Genomic DNA, 13,082 nt, shown 5'->3' on the forward strand with positions numbered 1-13,082 from the left:
ACCTGTCTTTTACTCTTTATATACTTGAAAAAGCTTTTAATATCTTCTTTGATATTAATTGCTAGCTTCCTTTCATAGTTAATCTTTCCCTGTCAATGACCTTCTTAGTTTCCTTTTGTAAGCTTTTAAAAACTTCCCAATCCTCTGTCTTCCCACTAATTTTTGCTTCCTTGTATGCCCTCTCTTTTGCTTTAACGTTGGCTTTGACTTCTCTTGTCAACTATGGTTGCATCCTGTTTCCATTCGAAAATTTCTTCTTTTTTGGAATATACCTGCCTTGCACCTTCCTCACTTCTCGCATAAACTGCAGCCACTGCTGCTTTGCCGTCTTTCCCGCCAGTGTCCTTTTCCAGTCAACTTTAGCCAGTTCCTCTCACATGCCACTGTAATTTCCTTTACTCCACTGAAATACCGACACATCAGTTTTCGGCTTCTCCTTTTCAAATTTCACAGTGAACTCAATCATGTTATGATCACTGTCTCCTAAGGGTTCCTTCACCTCAATCTCTCTAATCACTTCTGGTTCATTACACAATACCCAGTCCAGTACAGCCGATCCCCTAGTGGACTCAACAACAAGCTGTTCTGAAAAATCATTCTACAAACTCTCTCTCTTGAGATCCAGTGCCGACCTGATTTTCCCAATGCACTGGCATGTTAAAATCCCCCACAATTATCATAACACTGCCCTTCTGACAATCCTTTTCTATTTCCTGTTGTAATTTGTAGTCCACATCACTGCAGCTGTTTGGAAGCCTATAAATAAATGCCATCAGGGTCCTTTTACCCTGCAATTTCTTAGCTCAACCCATAAAGATTCTACACCTTCCGATCCTATATCACCTCTTTCTAATGATTTAATATCATTTCTTACCAATAAAGCCACGCCTCCCCCTCTGCCTACCTTCCTATCCTTCCGATACACTGTGTATCCTTGGACGTTCAGCTCCCAGAGACATGCATCCTTTAGCCAGGTCTCAGTGATGGCCACAATATCATACCTGCCTATCTGTAGCTGTACAACAAGATCATCCACCTTATTCCTTTTGCTGTGTGCATTTAAGTATAACACCTTAAGACCAGTATTTGGTACTTTTCGCTTTGATTTCACTGCAACTTTATTGCACTACAACTTATCCCAATGGCTACAAATTTGCCCCATCCTGATATCTTTACTGCTTAGATTTATCTCTGTTTTCCCCTTCCTCCGTTCTATCATTCCGGTTCCCATCCCCGTGCCAAATTAGTTTAAACCCTCCCTAACAGCTCTATTAAACTTTCCCGCCAGGATATTGGTCCCCTTCAGTTTCAGGTGTAACCTGTCCTTTTTGAACAGGTCATACTTCCCCCAGAAGAGATCCCAATATTCCAAGAATCTGAAGCCCTGCCCCCTGCACCAGTCTCTCAGCCACGCATTCATCTGCCTGATCCTACTATTCTTGCCCTCGCTAGCACGTGGCACAGGTAGAAATCCCAAGATTACTACCCTGGAGGTCCTGCTTCTCAGCTTCCTTCCTAACTCCCAGAAATCTCTCTTCAGGACCTCCTCCTTTGTCCTATCTATGTCATTGGTGCCAACATGTACCAAGACAACTGACTGCTCACCCTCCCCTTTCAGAATATTCAGGACCCGATCTGAGACATCCTGTACCCTGGCACCTGGGAGGCAACACACAATGCGGGTATCTCTATCAGGCTCACAGAATCTCCTGTCCGTTCCCTTGACTATGGAATCCTCTATGACTACTTCATTTCTCTTCACCCTCCTTCTCTCCTGCACAACAGCGCCAGCCTCAGTGCCAGAGACCCGGTCACTATGGGCATCCCCTGTCAGGTCATCCCCCTCAACAGCATCCAGAACAAGATATCTATATCTGTTGCTGAGGGTGACAGCCACAGGTGTGCTCTCCACTATCTGGGCATTTCCCTTCCCTCTCTTGATAGTGACCCAGTTTTCTGACCCTTGTGGCCTAGGGATGACTATCTCCCTGTAGCTCCTGTCTATCACCTCTTCACTTTCCCTGATAAGCAGTGGGTCATCAAGCTGCAGCTCCAGATACCTAACATGGTCTCTGAGGAGCTGCATCTCCGTGCACCTGGCGCAGATGTGGCCATCAGGGAGGCTGGAGGTCTCCCAGGATTCCCACATCTGGCACCCTGAACAAAGCACTAACCCTGCAGGCATGCTATTCTACAGGAATGAAAAGGAAAAATAAGTCTACTCACCCACTTACCTCGCCAAACAGATGAACTTTTTAAACCGTTAGCTGTGTGATCCCTGCTGTTCCTGTCCGTCCGGGCCAATTCGCCAAGGGGGAGAAAAAAGAGTTGGTGCTTCGTTCTTGCCTCTTCCCGTTTCCCGCCGAAACCCGTTGAAGCCAAAGCTCCGCTGCCCGCTCCGACAGCTACCCGCTGTATAGGGTGGTCTCCTTTTTAAACTCTCCGCACTGTCCTGTTATGTCATGAGCCTGCGCAGTCTTGTCCTTCTTCCACTCGAAGAAGTTTTTAAAAAAACTGCTTTCCTTCAGAATTCAGCTCCCACGCCGCTCGCAGGTCCCGATCCAAAAGAAATCCGTTGGTAGCAACCTTCCTTTTTAAAATCTCCGCACTGTCCTGTTACGTCACGTGCCTGTGCAGTCTCGTCCTTCTTGCACTCGAAGAAGTTTTTAAAAAAACAGCCTTCCTTCAGAATTCAGCTCCCATGCCGCTCTGTAGTCCCGATCTAATAGCGACACATCACAGAGGAGGCCCTTCCTGCCCTTCGAGCCATGCCGTTTCAGCAATCCATGACAAACACAATTAACCCTAACCTAATCACAGGACAATTTACAATGACCAATTCATGGAATGTGCAAAGACGCAAGAGCACCCGGGGAAAACCCACACATTGTCTGTAAGGATTGCAGAGACTTGGATGGCTCAGGGACAGGAATGGTTACCTTGAGTGCCAGGCTTTAGATGTTTCAGAAAGGACAGGGAGGGAGGCAAAAGAGGTGGGGGTGTGGCACTGCTGATCAGAGATAGTGTCACGGCTGCAGGAAAGGAGGAAATCATGGAGGGACTGTCTGCGGAGTCTCTGTGGGTGGAAGTTCGGAACAGGAAGGGGTCAATAACTCTACTGAGTGTTTCTTATAGACCACCTAATAGTAACAGGGACATCGAGGAGCAGATAGGTAGACAGATTCTGGAAAGGTGCCTCCAGCACTCAGGGCATGCCTTTTTCTCACTGTCACTGTATCAGGTAGGAGATACAGAAGCCTGAAGGCACACATTCAGCATTCAGGAACAGCTTCTTCCCCTCTGCCATCCGATTCCTAAATGGACATTGAAGCTTTGGACACCACCTCACTTTTTTTAATATACAGTATTTCCGTTTTTGCACATCTTTAAAAATGTATTCAATGTACGTAATTGATTTACTTGTTTATTTATTAGTATGTTTTTTTCTCTCTCTCTGCTAGATTATGTATTGCATTGAACTGCTGCTGCTAAGTTAACAAATTTCACGTCACATGCCAGTGATAATAAACCTGATTCTGATTCTGATTCTGTTAATAACAGGGAGTGGGAGATTTTAATTTCCCAAATATCAATTGGCATGTCCCTAGAGCGACGGGTTTAGATGGGGTGGAATTTGTTAGGTGTGTTCAGGAAGGTTTCTTGACACAATATGCAGTTAAGCCTACAAGAGGAGAGGCTGTACTTCATCTGGTATTGGGAAATAAACCTGGTCAGGTGTTAAGTCTCTCATTGGGAGAGCATTTTGGAGATAGTGATCACAATTCTATCTCCTTTACCATAGCATTGGAGAGGGATAGGAACAGGCAAGTTTGGAAAGCGATTAATTGGAGTAAGGGAAAATATGAGGCTATCAGGCAGGAACTTGGAAGCATAAGTTGGAAACAGATGTTTTCAGGGAAATGTACGGAAGAAATGTGGCAAATGTTCAGGGGATATTTGAGTGGAGTTTCTGCTAGGTATGTTCCAATGAGACAGGGAAAGGATGGTAGGGTGCAAGAACAGTGGTGTACAAAGACTTTTGTAAATCTAGTCAAGAATAAAAGAAGAGTTTACAAAAGGTTCAAAAAGTAAGGTAATGATAGAGGTCTAAAAGATTATAAGGCAGCAGGAAGGAGCTTAAGAAAGAATTTAGGAGAGCCACAAGGAGCTAAGAGAAGGCCTTTGGGGACAGGATTAAAGGAAACAAGTATGTGAAAAGCAAAAGGATAAGACGTGAGAGAATAGGACCAATCAAGTGTGACAGTGGAAAAGTGTGTATGGAACCGGAGGAGATAGCAGAGGTTCTTAATGAGTACTTTGCTTCAGTATTCGCTGTGGAAGTGGATCTTGGTGATTGTAGTGATGACTTACAGTGGAGTGAAAAGCTTGAGCATGTAGTTATTGAGAAAGAGGATGTGCTGGAGCTTTTGGAAAGCATCAAGTTGAATAAGTCACTGGGACTGGATGAAATGTACCCTAGGGTACTGTGGGAGGCGAGGGAAGAAATTGCTGAGCCTCTGGCGATGATCTTTGCATCGTCAATGGGGATGGGAGAGGTTCTGGAGGATTGGAGGGTTACGGATATTGTTCCATTATTCAAGGAAGGGAGTGGAGATAGCCTAGGAAATTATAGACCAGTGAGTCTTAGCTCAGTGGTTGGTAAGTTGATGGAGACTATCCTGAGAGGCAGGATTTATGAACATTTGGAGAGGCATAATATAATTAAGAATAGTCAGCATGGCTTTGTGAAAGACAAGTAATGCCTTACGAGCCTGATTGAATTTTTTGAGGATGTGACTAAACACATTGATGAAGGTAGAGCAGTAGATGTTGTGTATATGGATTTCAGCAAAGCAAAGCATTTGACAAGGTACCCCATTGCCAGGCTTATTGAGAATGTAAGGAGATATGAGATCCAAGGGGACATTGCTTTGTGGATCCCAAACTGTCTTGCCCACAGAAGGCAAAGGGTGGTTGTAGATGGGTCATATTCTGCATGGAGGTCGGTGACCAATGGTGTGCCTCAGGGATCTGTCTGGGACCCCCTAATCTTCGTAATTTTTATAAATTACCTGGATGAGGATGTGGAGGGATGGGTTAGTAAATTTGCTGCTGACGCTATGGTTGGGGTGGATAGTGTGAAGGGCTGTCAGAGGTTACAGCAGGACATTGATAGGATGCAAAACTGGGCTGAGAAGTGGCAGATGGAGTTCAACCCAGATAAGTGTGAGGTGGTTCATTTTGGTGGGTCAAATATGATGGCAGAATATAGTATTAATGGTAAGGCTCTTGGCAGTGTGGAGGATCAGAGGGACCTTGGGGTCCGAGGGAAAACGCCTCTGACTATCCACATGATCAACGCCTCTCATCATCTTATACACCTCTATCAGGTCACCTCTCATCCTCCTTCACTGCAAGGAGAAAAGGCCAAGTTCACACAATGTATTCTCATAAGACATGCTCCCCAATCCAGGCAACATCCTTGTAAATCTCTACTTCACCCTTTCTATCATTTCCACATCCTTCCTGTAGTGAGACGACCAGAATTATGCACAGTACTCCAAGTGGGGCCTGACCAGGGTCCTATATAGCTGCAGCATTACCTCTTGGCTCCTAAATTCAGTTCCACGATTGATGAAGGCCAATATGCTGTACGCCTTCTTAACCACAGAGTCAACCTGCGCAGCTGCTTTGCGCGTCTGATGGACTCAGACCCCAAGATCCCTCTGATCCTCCACACTGCCAAGCGTCTTACCAGTAATACTATATTCTGCCGTCATATTTGACCTAGCGAAATGAACCACTTCACACTTATCTGGTTAGAAACATAGAAAATAGGTGCAGGAGTAGACCATTCGGCCCTTTGAGCCTGCACCGCCATTTATTATGATCATAGCTGATCATCCAACTCAGAACCCCGCCCCAGCCTTCCCTCCATACCCCCTGATCCCCGTAGCCACAAGGGCCATGTCCTGCTGTAAACTCTAACAGCCCTCCACACTATCCACAACACCTCCAACCTTTATGTCATCAGTGAACTTACTAACCCATCCCTCCACTTCCTCATCCAGGTCATTTATAAAAGTCACGAAGAGTAAGGGTCCCTGAGGCACTCCACTGGTGATCGACCTCCATGCAGAATATGACCTGCCTACAACCACTCTTTGCCTTCTGTGGGTAAGCCAGTTCTGGATCCACAAAGCAATGTCCCCTTGGATCTCATGCCTCCTTACTTTCTCAATAAGCCTTGCATAGGGTACCATATCAATGCTTTGCTGAAATCCATGTACAATACATCTACTGCTCTATCTTCATCAATGTGTTTAGTCACATCCTCAAAAAATTCTATCAGTCTTGTAAGGCACGACCTGCCTTTCACAAAGCCATGCTGACTATTCCTAATCATATTATACCTCTCCAATCTCCAGTCCCTTTCTTGAATAAAGGAACAACATCTGCAACCCTCCAATCCAGCACAGCTTTGTGGGCCAAAGGGCCTGTTTTGTGCTGTAGTTTTGATGTGTCGCTATTAGATAAATAAATAAACAGGTTCCATTTATTTTCATTTCACATTAATTCATAGCTTATCTTCTATTAAACTTGATTATTAATTCTGTCATCCAAACCCCTCTTTATTTCTGAACCTAAAATTACATTTACTGCGCGATCTAAAATGTTCTTCTCTGATTTACAGGGTTAGGTACTTGGTAGTGAGCAAACAAAAATATACATGATGTAATACCACAATAATCTATAATACCATAAGAACATAAGACATAGCAGCAGAGTTAGGCCATTCAGCCCATCGAATCAGCTTCACCATTCCATCATGGCTGATCCTGGATCCCACTCAACCCCATACGCCTGCCTTCTTGCTTTATCCCTTTGATGCCCTGACCGATCAAAACTATCAACTTCCACTGTAAATATATCCACATACTTGGCCTCCACAGCACTCTGTGGCAGAGCTTTCCACAGATTCACCACTGTCTGGCTAAAAAACTTCCTCCTTACCTCTGTTTTAAAAAGTCATTCCTCAATTTTGAACTATGCCCTCTAGTTCTGGAACCTCCTCTGGACTCTCTCCAATGACAATGTATCCTCTCTGAGATCTGGGGCCCAAAACTGTTGATGATACTTCAAGTACGGACTGACTAGTGTCTTATAAAGACTCAGCATTATCTCATTGCTTTTATATTCTATGCACTTGAAATAAATGTCAAAATTGTATTTGCCTTCTTTACCGCAGACTCAACCTGTAAGTTAACCCAGAGTCTTACATGAAAGTCTTACAGAGTACCTTTGCACCTCTGATGTTTGAAACTTCTCCCCATTTAGATAATAGTCTACTGTTGTTCCTTTTACCAAAATGCATTATCATACATCTCCCAAAACTCTATTCTATCTGCCACTCTTTTGCCCATTCTTCAATTTGTCTAAGTCCTGCTGCAATCACATTGCTTCCTCAGCACTACCTACACCTCCACCTGTCTCAGTATCATCCGCAAACTTTGCCACAAAGCCATCAATTCCATTACTATATCTAAATCATTGACAAACAATGTGAAAAGTAGCAGTCCCAATTCTGACCCCTGAGGAACACCACTAGTCGCTGGCAGCCAACCAGAAAAAAGCTCCTTTCTTCCCACTGGCTGCCCTCTGCCTGTCAACCATTCCTCCTTGTCAGCATCTGCCCTGTAATGCCATGAGATTTTATCTGGTTAAGCAGCCTCATGTGTGGCACCTATCAAATGCCTTCTGAAAATCAAACTGAACTACATCTTCTGTCTCTCTTTTTTTCCCTGCTTGTTACTTCCTAGAAGAACTCTAACAGGTTTGTCATTCAAGATTTCCCTTCACAGAAACCATGCTGACTTTGATTTATTTTATCATTTGTCTCCAAGTACCCCTAAACCTCACCCTCAATAATGGACTCCAACACTTCACCAACCACTGAGGTTAGGCTAACTGGACTATAATTTCATTTCTTTTGCCTTCCTCTCTTCTTAAAGAGTGGAGTGACATTTGCGGAAAGGTAGACCAAACATGTGGGAGTTTTCCAAGTAACAATTGGATAAAAGTTACAAAGTAGATGTAATCAGAATATCCACTTGTAATTAAAAGCGTACATATTCCAAATTAATTATATTCACTTTTGAATAAAATGTCCACCCTAGTGCATTGGTGTGCACGGCAAATGGTGAATTATTTGATAAATCGATGTTGACTACTAATCACCCGAATTTTGACAACAAGTCGTTTTTGTGTATTTGTACATACACGCAGTAATTGCTTTGAAATGTGCTCCCGTCAATCATGTGTACTGGCGTCAGAGGATGGCATCTCTTCACTGGATGTCGGCTTAAATATTGTCGCAAGCTAAAAAGTCAATGATCGTGCTCTATTACTTCACGTCTGTTTAGCCTGGTACAGCTTTAGATTCAACGTGTTCCTGACCAGTTCACAGGGCGCTATAGGGGATTGAGCTGAAAAGCGCTCCTTTGCTCGGCAAGTTGCCAAGTTAATTATGTTAAAATTAGGTTTTAATCGATGGTTGAGCGCGAAGTAGTTGCTATTTATCGGGAATGTGGGAATTGCTTAGGAGCTGTATTGTGGTTTGAAGAAATGTTGGATTCCTGGAAATACCTTATCTTATTTAGAAGCTAACCCGAATGTCACCGCACAGTAGTATAGAAGGAAAAAATCGCTTGATTGTGCTAGTGGGAAACAACTTCTGCTTCTTTTAGTTCAACTGTTGGCTGTATTCTTTCTGGGGGTGGGGGCGCACATTATATTGAGGGAAAACAAAAAAAAAAATCGAAACAGTTCAAACCACGCGTGTTTTTTCTTTTTTCATTCGAAGCAGGTAAATCCGCTAAAAAAATGGGCGATTGGAGTTTTCTGGGAAACATCTTGGAAGAAGTTAACGAACATTCCACCGTAATAGGAAGAGTGTGGTTGACAGTGCTGTTTATTTTTCGAATCCTAATTCTTGGCACGGCTGCCGAGTTCGTCTGGGGAGACGAGCAGTCAGATTTTGTCTGCAATACCCAACAGCCGGGTTGTGAGAATGTTTGTTATGACGAAGCCTTCCCTATTTCCCACATAAGACTGTGGGTTCTCCAGATCATCTTCGTCTCCACACCATCTTTGGTTTATGTTGGGCATGCAGTTCATCACGTAAGAATGGAGGAGAAGAGAAAAGAAAGGGGAGAAGAAGCGAGTAGACAAGAAGTGAACGAAGAGAAATTGCCTTTGGCCCCAGATGAAGGTGTTAAGGAGTCCACCAAAACGAACAAGAAGTTTCGTTTGGAAGGCATGTTGCTTAGAACATACATCTGTCATATTCTCTTCAAAACAATTTTTGAAATTGGTTTTGTAGTCGGCCAATATTTCCTCTACGGGTTCCACATTCTGCCACTCTATCGCTGCAGTAGGTGGCCTTGTCCAAATACAGTTGACTGTTTTGTCTCAAGACCAACCGAGAAGACTGTCTTTGTTATTTTCATGCTTGCAGTGACTTCTGTATCCCTGTTCTTAAATTTTATTGAAATAAGTCACCTGGGCTTGAAGAAGATCAGATTTGCTTTTCGGAAGACAGCCGAACAGCCGATAGATTATCCTTCACAGAAACTTATCCATTCCATTAGTGTGTCCTCCATGCAGAAAGCTCACGATTATAAACTCCTCAAAGAAGATAAACCAGTGACCCATTATTTTCCAATGTCAGAGTCTGGGGTGGATATGAATAGAACCCCCTTAATCAGTTTTCAAGAAAAAGTCAAACGTGTTGCTCCAGTAGAGGATATGATTAAGGTGTATAATGAAACATTGTTGGCCTATGAACAGCTAGACGATGCTGAACCTGGACAAAAGGCAGGTCCAGAGCCTCAAGCAGAAGCAGAGTTAGTAGCAGAATCGGAACCTGCAGCATTGGCAGAACCAGAAGAAAACGGCGGAACAGAGCTGGATCCGCCAGCAGGAACGAGCGAAAACCTATCAGACACAAGACCGTTGAGCAGATTAAGCAAAGCAAGTAGCCGAGCTCGATCAGATGATTTAACAGTCTGAAAAATATTGGTTTCAATATTGGTCAAATATAAATGTAGAAATGTGAGTATCAAAAATTAATTTTGAAACCTAAGTATAAAATGTTCTGGTTATGGGTACTTTGGAAAGTTTTATTAGCAGATAACATTGGTATTTACATAGTCGATAAAATTTACATTTTTTAATTACGTCTGTCAATATCCGAACTTAGTTGAGTCAAAACAACAATTGAGAAATATCTAATACATCCATGCACAGAGATATTGCATTCTAACATTTTCGAAATTCTTCATTAGTTAATATAAAATTTTAAACCAATGTAAATTTGATGATGCCTTGATCTTCATGTACTCTCTGTACTTGTGCACAGAATTAATTGACTTAACCAAGCATGAAATGTTTGGAGTAATTACAATATATACTTACAATGTCCTGGCTTCTTCAATCTCTTAAATCTATCTCCCAATTCCCTCTAGTAAATTTCAAGCTACTAAACTAGCTATGCCTTCAATACTCAGAACAGGAAGGTGGTGGATGAGTTTTTTTTAGGTTCCAAATAGGTCTGGTGTTCAATTTTGTTCCACTTTAAAGTAAATGTAGCTACCTTTTACTTTAAGTGAGGCAATGTAACACAAATGTGCCATTTTATGTTATAATTCTTTCTACAGTAGGTTCCTAAATTTAGTGTCTGACATGCATGGATCATTTTTAAATAAGTTGGAGTTTTTAGGTTGTCTTGGAGGGTAAAATAGTGTCAGAAATATTTGAAGGGCAATAATCATACAACATTTATAAAGAACATTGGAGCAATACCTACCTAATATAGACTGAGCTATCACTCCAGTAAGTTCCAAATCTGTAAAATATCTTAAAAACCTTAAACCTAATACTCTGAAAGATGTTGAATAGGTTTAAGTGTTAAAAATGTAATAGGTTTAAAATGTTAGTTAATTTGTTTAAGTGTTTGCTGTATCTAATTGTGCCACCTCTCATTGCTTTGTTTGATGTAATGCTGTCTTTAAATTTAAATAGTCAATAGTCAACACTGAGGAAAAAAATCATTCAAACCTCAATGCCCTATGAATTATGAGAACACTATCAAAGCACTTCACTAATATCAAAATTTCATATCTTGTTTATTTGCAGGTATGTGAACATTCTGGAGAAAATATTCCACTCATATGAAATAGCAAAGATCAGGACTTCCATTGAGAAAATTTAGTAAATTAGTTTGAAAAAGATGTGCACCACCAGTTTAACATGGAAGATACAGTGGATTCCAGTTAATAAGGACACTTTGGGACCAGTACATCTTGGGCCAATTAGCAGGTTTAATGGAAGTAGGTTAAAAGGTATAAAAAAGACGAAGTACTCAACTGAGTAACAAATTATCTATTTAAATCAGAGGTGCCTGCTTAAACCTGCTTAATGGTATTAGTCAATGGCATAAGAAAGATTGGGAACCCCTGAAGTAAATGAGATACAGAACAAATGACAATACTGCCAAAACTACTACAGCACTATAATAATGTGTATTTGTTCCTAATAGTTGTTGATGGAGGAATTCATTCAGTGTACGCTGACATATTCATTTGACTAAATGAACACAATCAGTGTAGACACCTACAGTACACAGATAGTGGACTGCCTTCAAACAGTGCTTTTGACTGCATCCTCCAAATCTTCATTTTTATTGTAATATTCAAGGTAATTGATGATATCTTCAAATTCTTCATAGTTTCTAACTTGTTGAAGTTGTGAAATCCTTTTGTTTTCGCTCCTGGCTGTCTCTGGCATCGCCTAGCCTTGAAATAGCACTGCTTGAAACAGCAGTGAGCAAATCAATTCTGCATTGTCTTACTGTTAATTATTTGCCAACAATCAGTTACTAAAATCATTATTTTATGAATATGAACATGCAGGTGACACTATATAAAAACTGTTTGCTCTAAGCATGGTGTAGTACCTAATAGCTGGTAATAAGATGTGTGATAACAGTCTCCTGCCCCAAATAAACAAAGGGAATCCCAGCTGGTTTCTCGATTTGCTCTTGTTCTTTAAGAGTTGTCTAGATAAGTGTCTGCCCTGATTAGCCCATGGCCCAGTTAACTGGAATCCATTGGTCTTGAAGATAAATTACAAATACATGGTGCAAAAACAAACCAAATGCACACAGTAGCATATACGTAAAATTACAGAGATTGAGGCTAACGGCAAACAATTGTAATGGGTCTGATCTCTCTTGTGCCATAGGTTAATCAAAGAAGTAGCAAGTATAAATATGCAGAATGTTGAAATCTGTAAAGCTTTTTAAGATGCGAATTAAGAGCTTAAGAGAAATCACCATTTTGATTGTTCATGCAGCATTGAGTAAACTACATTAAAATTGTATCTTATTTAGAAATTAAAAACACGTCTCTTGCTTACTAATTCTGCAATATAGAAGAAAGAAAACACATGGTAGATTCACTAACAACTGATCTTCAAAGCCCATGTAGGTTTTCACAAATTAAACAACGTGAAATGTTTTATGTTTAAGAAAACGAGTAACAATTTATTTATTGTGTTCCAAACACTGAACAAAAAGCGTGGTAACAGTACTTTACATAATTACATCAATACGTCAAACCAGCCTCTTAAAGAGAACAACAGGAATTCTGCAGATGCTGGAAATTCAAGCAACACACATCAAAGTTGCTGGTGAACGCAGCAGGCCAGGCAGCATCTGTAGGAAAAGGTGCAGTTGACGTTTCAGGCCAAGACCTTTCGTCAGGACGAAGAGATTTAACTCTTTAAGAGTTCTCTTCTTAAAGAGAACCCCAGCTTTGGGGTTGGTTGTGAATTATGTATGTTTCCACCGACTACATTACCCCACACAGACACCGCTCCCCCCAGAATTCATCAAAACCAGCATTGTGAACCTGCCTGGAGCTCGGACGAGTCACCCAGCTCGGCTCCTATGTTCCATTATGGAGACACAGTTGGTGCGTCATGATGGCAAGGGCAGGGTAATGGAATCCTCCAAATCTTGG

The 13,082-nt window shown here is 41.7% G+C and overlaps 1 protein-coding gene across 2 annotated transcripts; it reads left to right on the forward strand.

The window, feature by feature from the left end:
* The first annotated feature begins 8,883 nt into the window (after window positions 1–8,883).
* On the forward strand, window positions 8,884–10,071 carry gja8b (gap junction protein alpha 8 paralog b). Of its 2 annotated transcripts, XM_072250464.1 has the most exons (2): window positions 8,884–9,932; window positions 9,987–10,071. In XM_072250464.1, exons 1-2 carry the CDS (start codon window positions 8,884–8,886, stop codon window positions 10,069–10,071), a joined length of 1,134 nt encoding a protein of 377 aa, XP_072106565.1. The 2 variants fall into 2 exon arrangements, with proteins under 2 accessions (XP_072106565.1, XP_072106564.1); XM_072250463.1 differs by having other exon boundaries at window positions 8,884–10,071.
* The last annotated feature ends 3,011 nt before the right edge of the window (window positions 10,072–13,082 follow it).

This window comes from Mobula birostris, unplaced genomic scaffold, assembly GCF_030028105.1.
Source record: "Mobula birostris isolate sMobBir1 unplaced genomic scaffold, sMobBir1.hap1 scaffold_338, whole genome shotgun sequence".
Lineage (NCBI taxonomy): Eukaryota > Metazoa > Chordata > Chondrichthyes > Myliobatiformes > Myliobatidae > Mobula > Mobula birostris.

Bases quoted from the DNA above. Each gene is read 5' to 3' on its own strand.
- gja8b (XM_072250463.1), top strand. From the start codon at position 8,884: ATGGGCGATTGGAGTTTTCTGGGAAACATCTTGGAAGAAGTTAACGAA.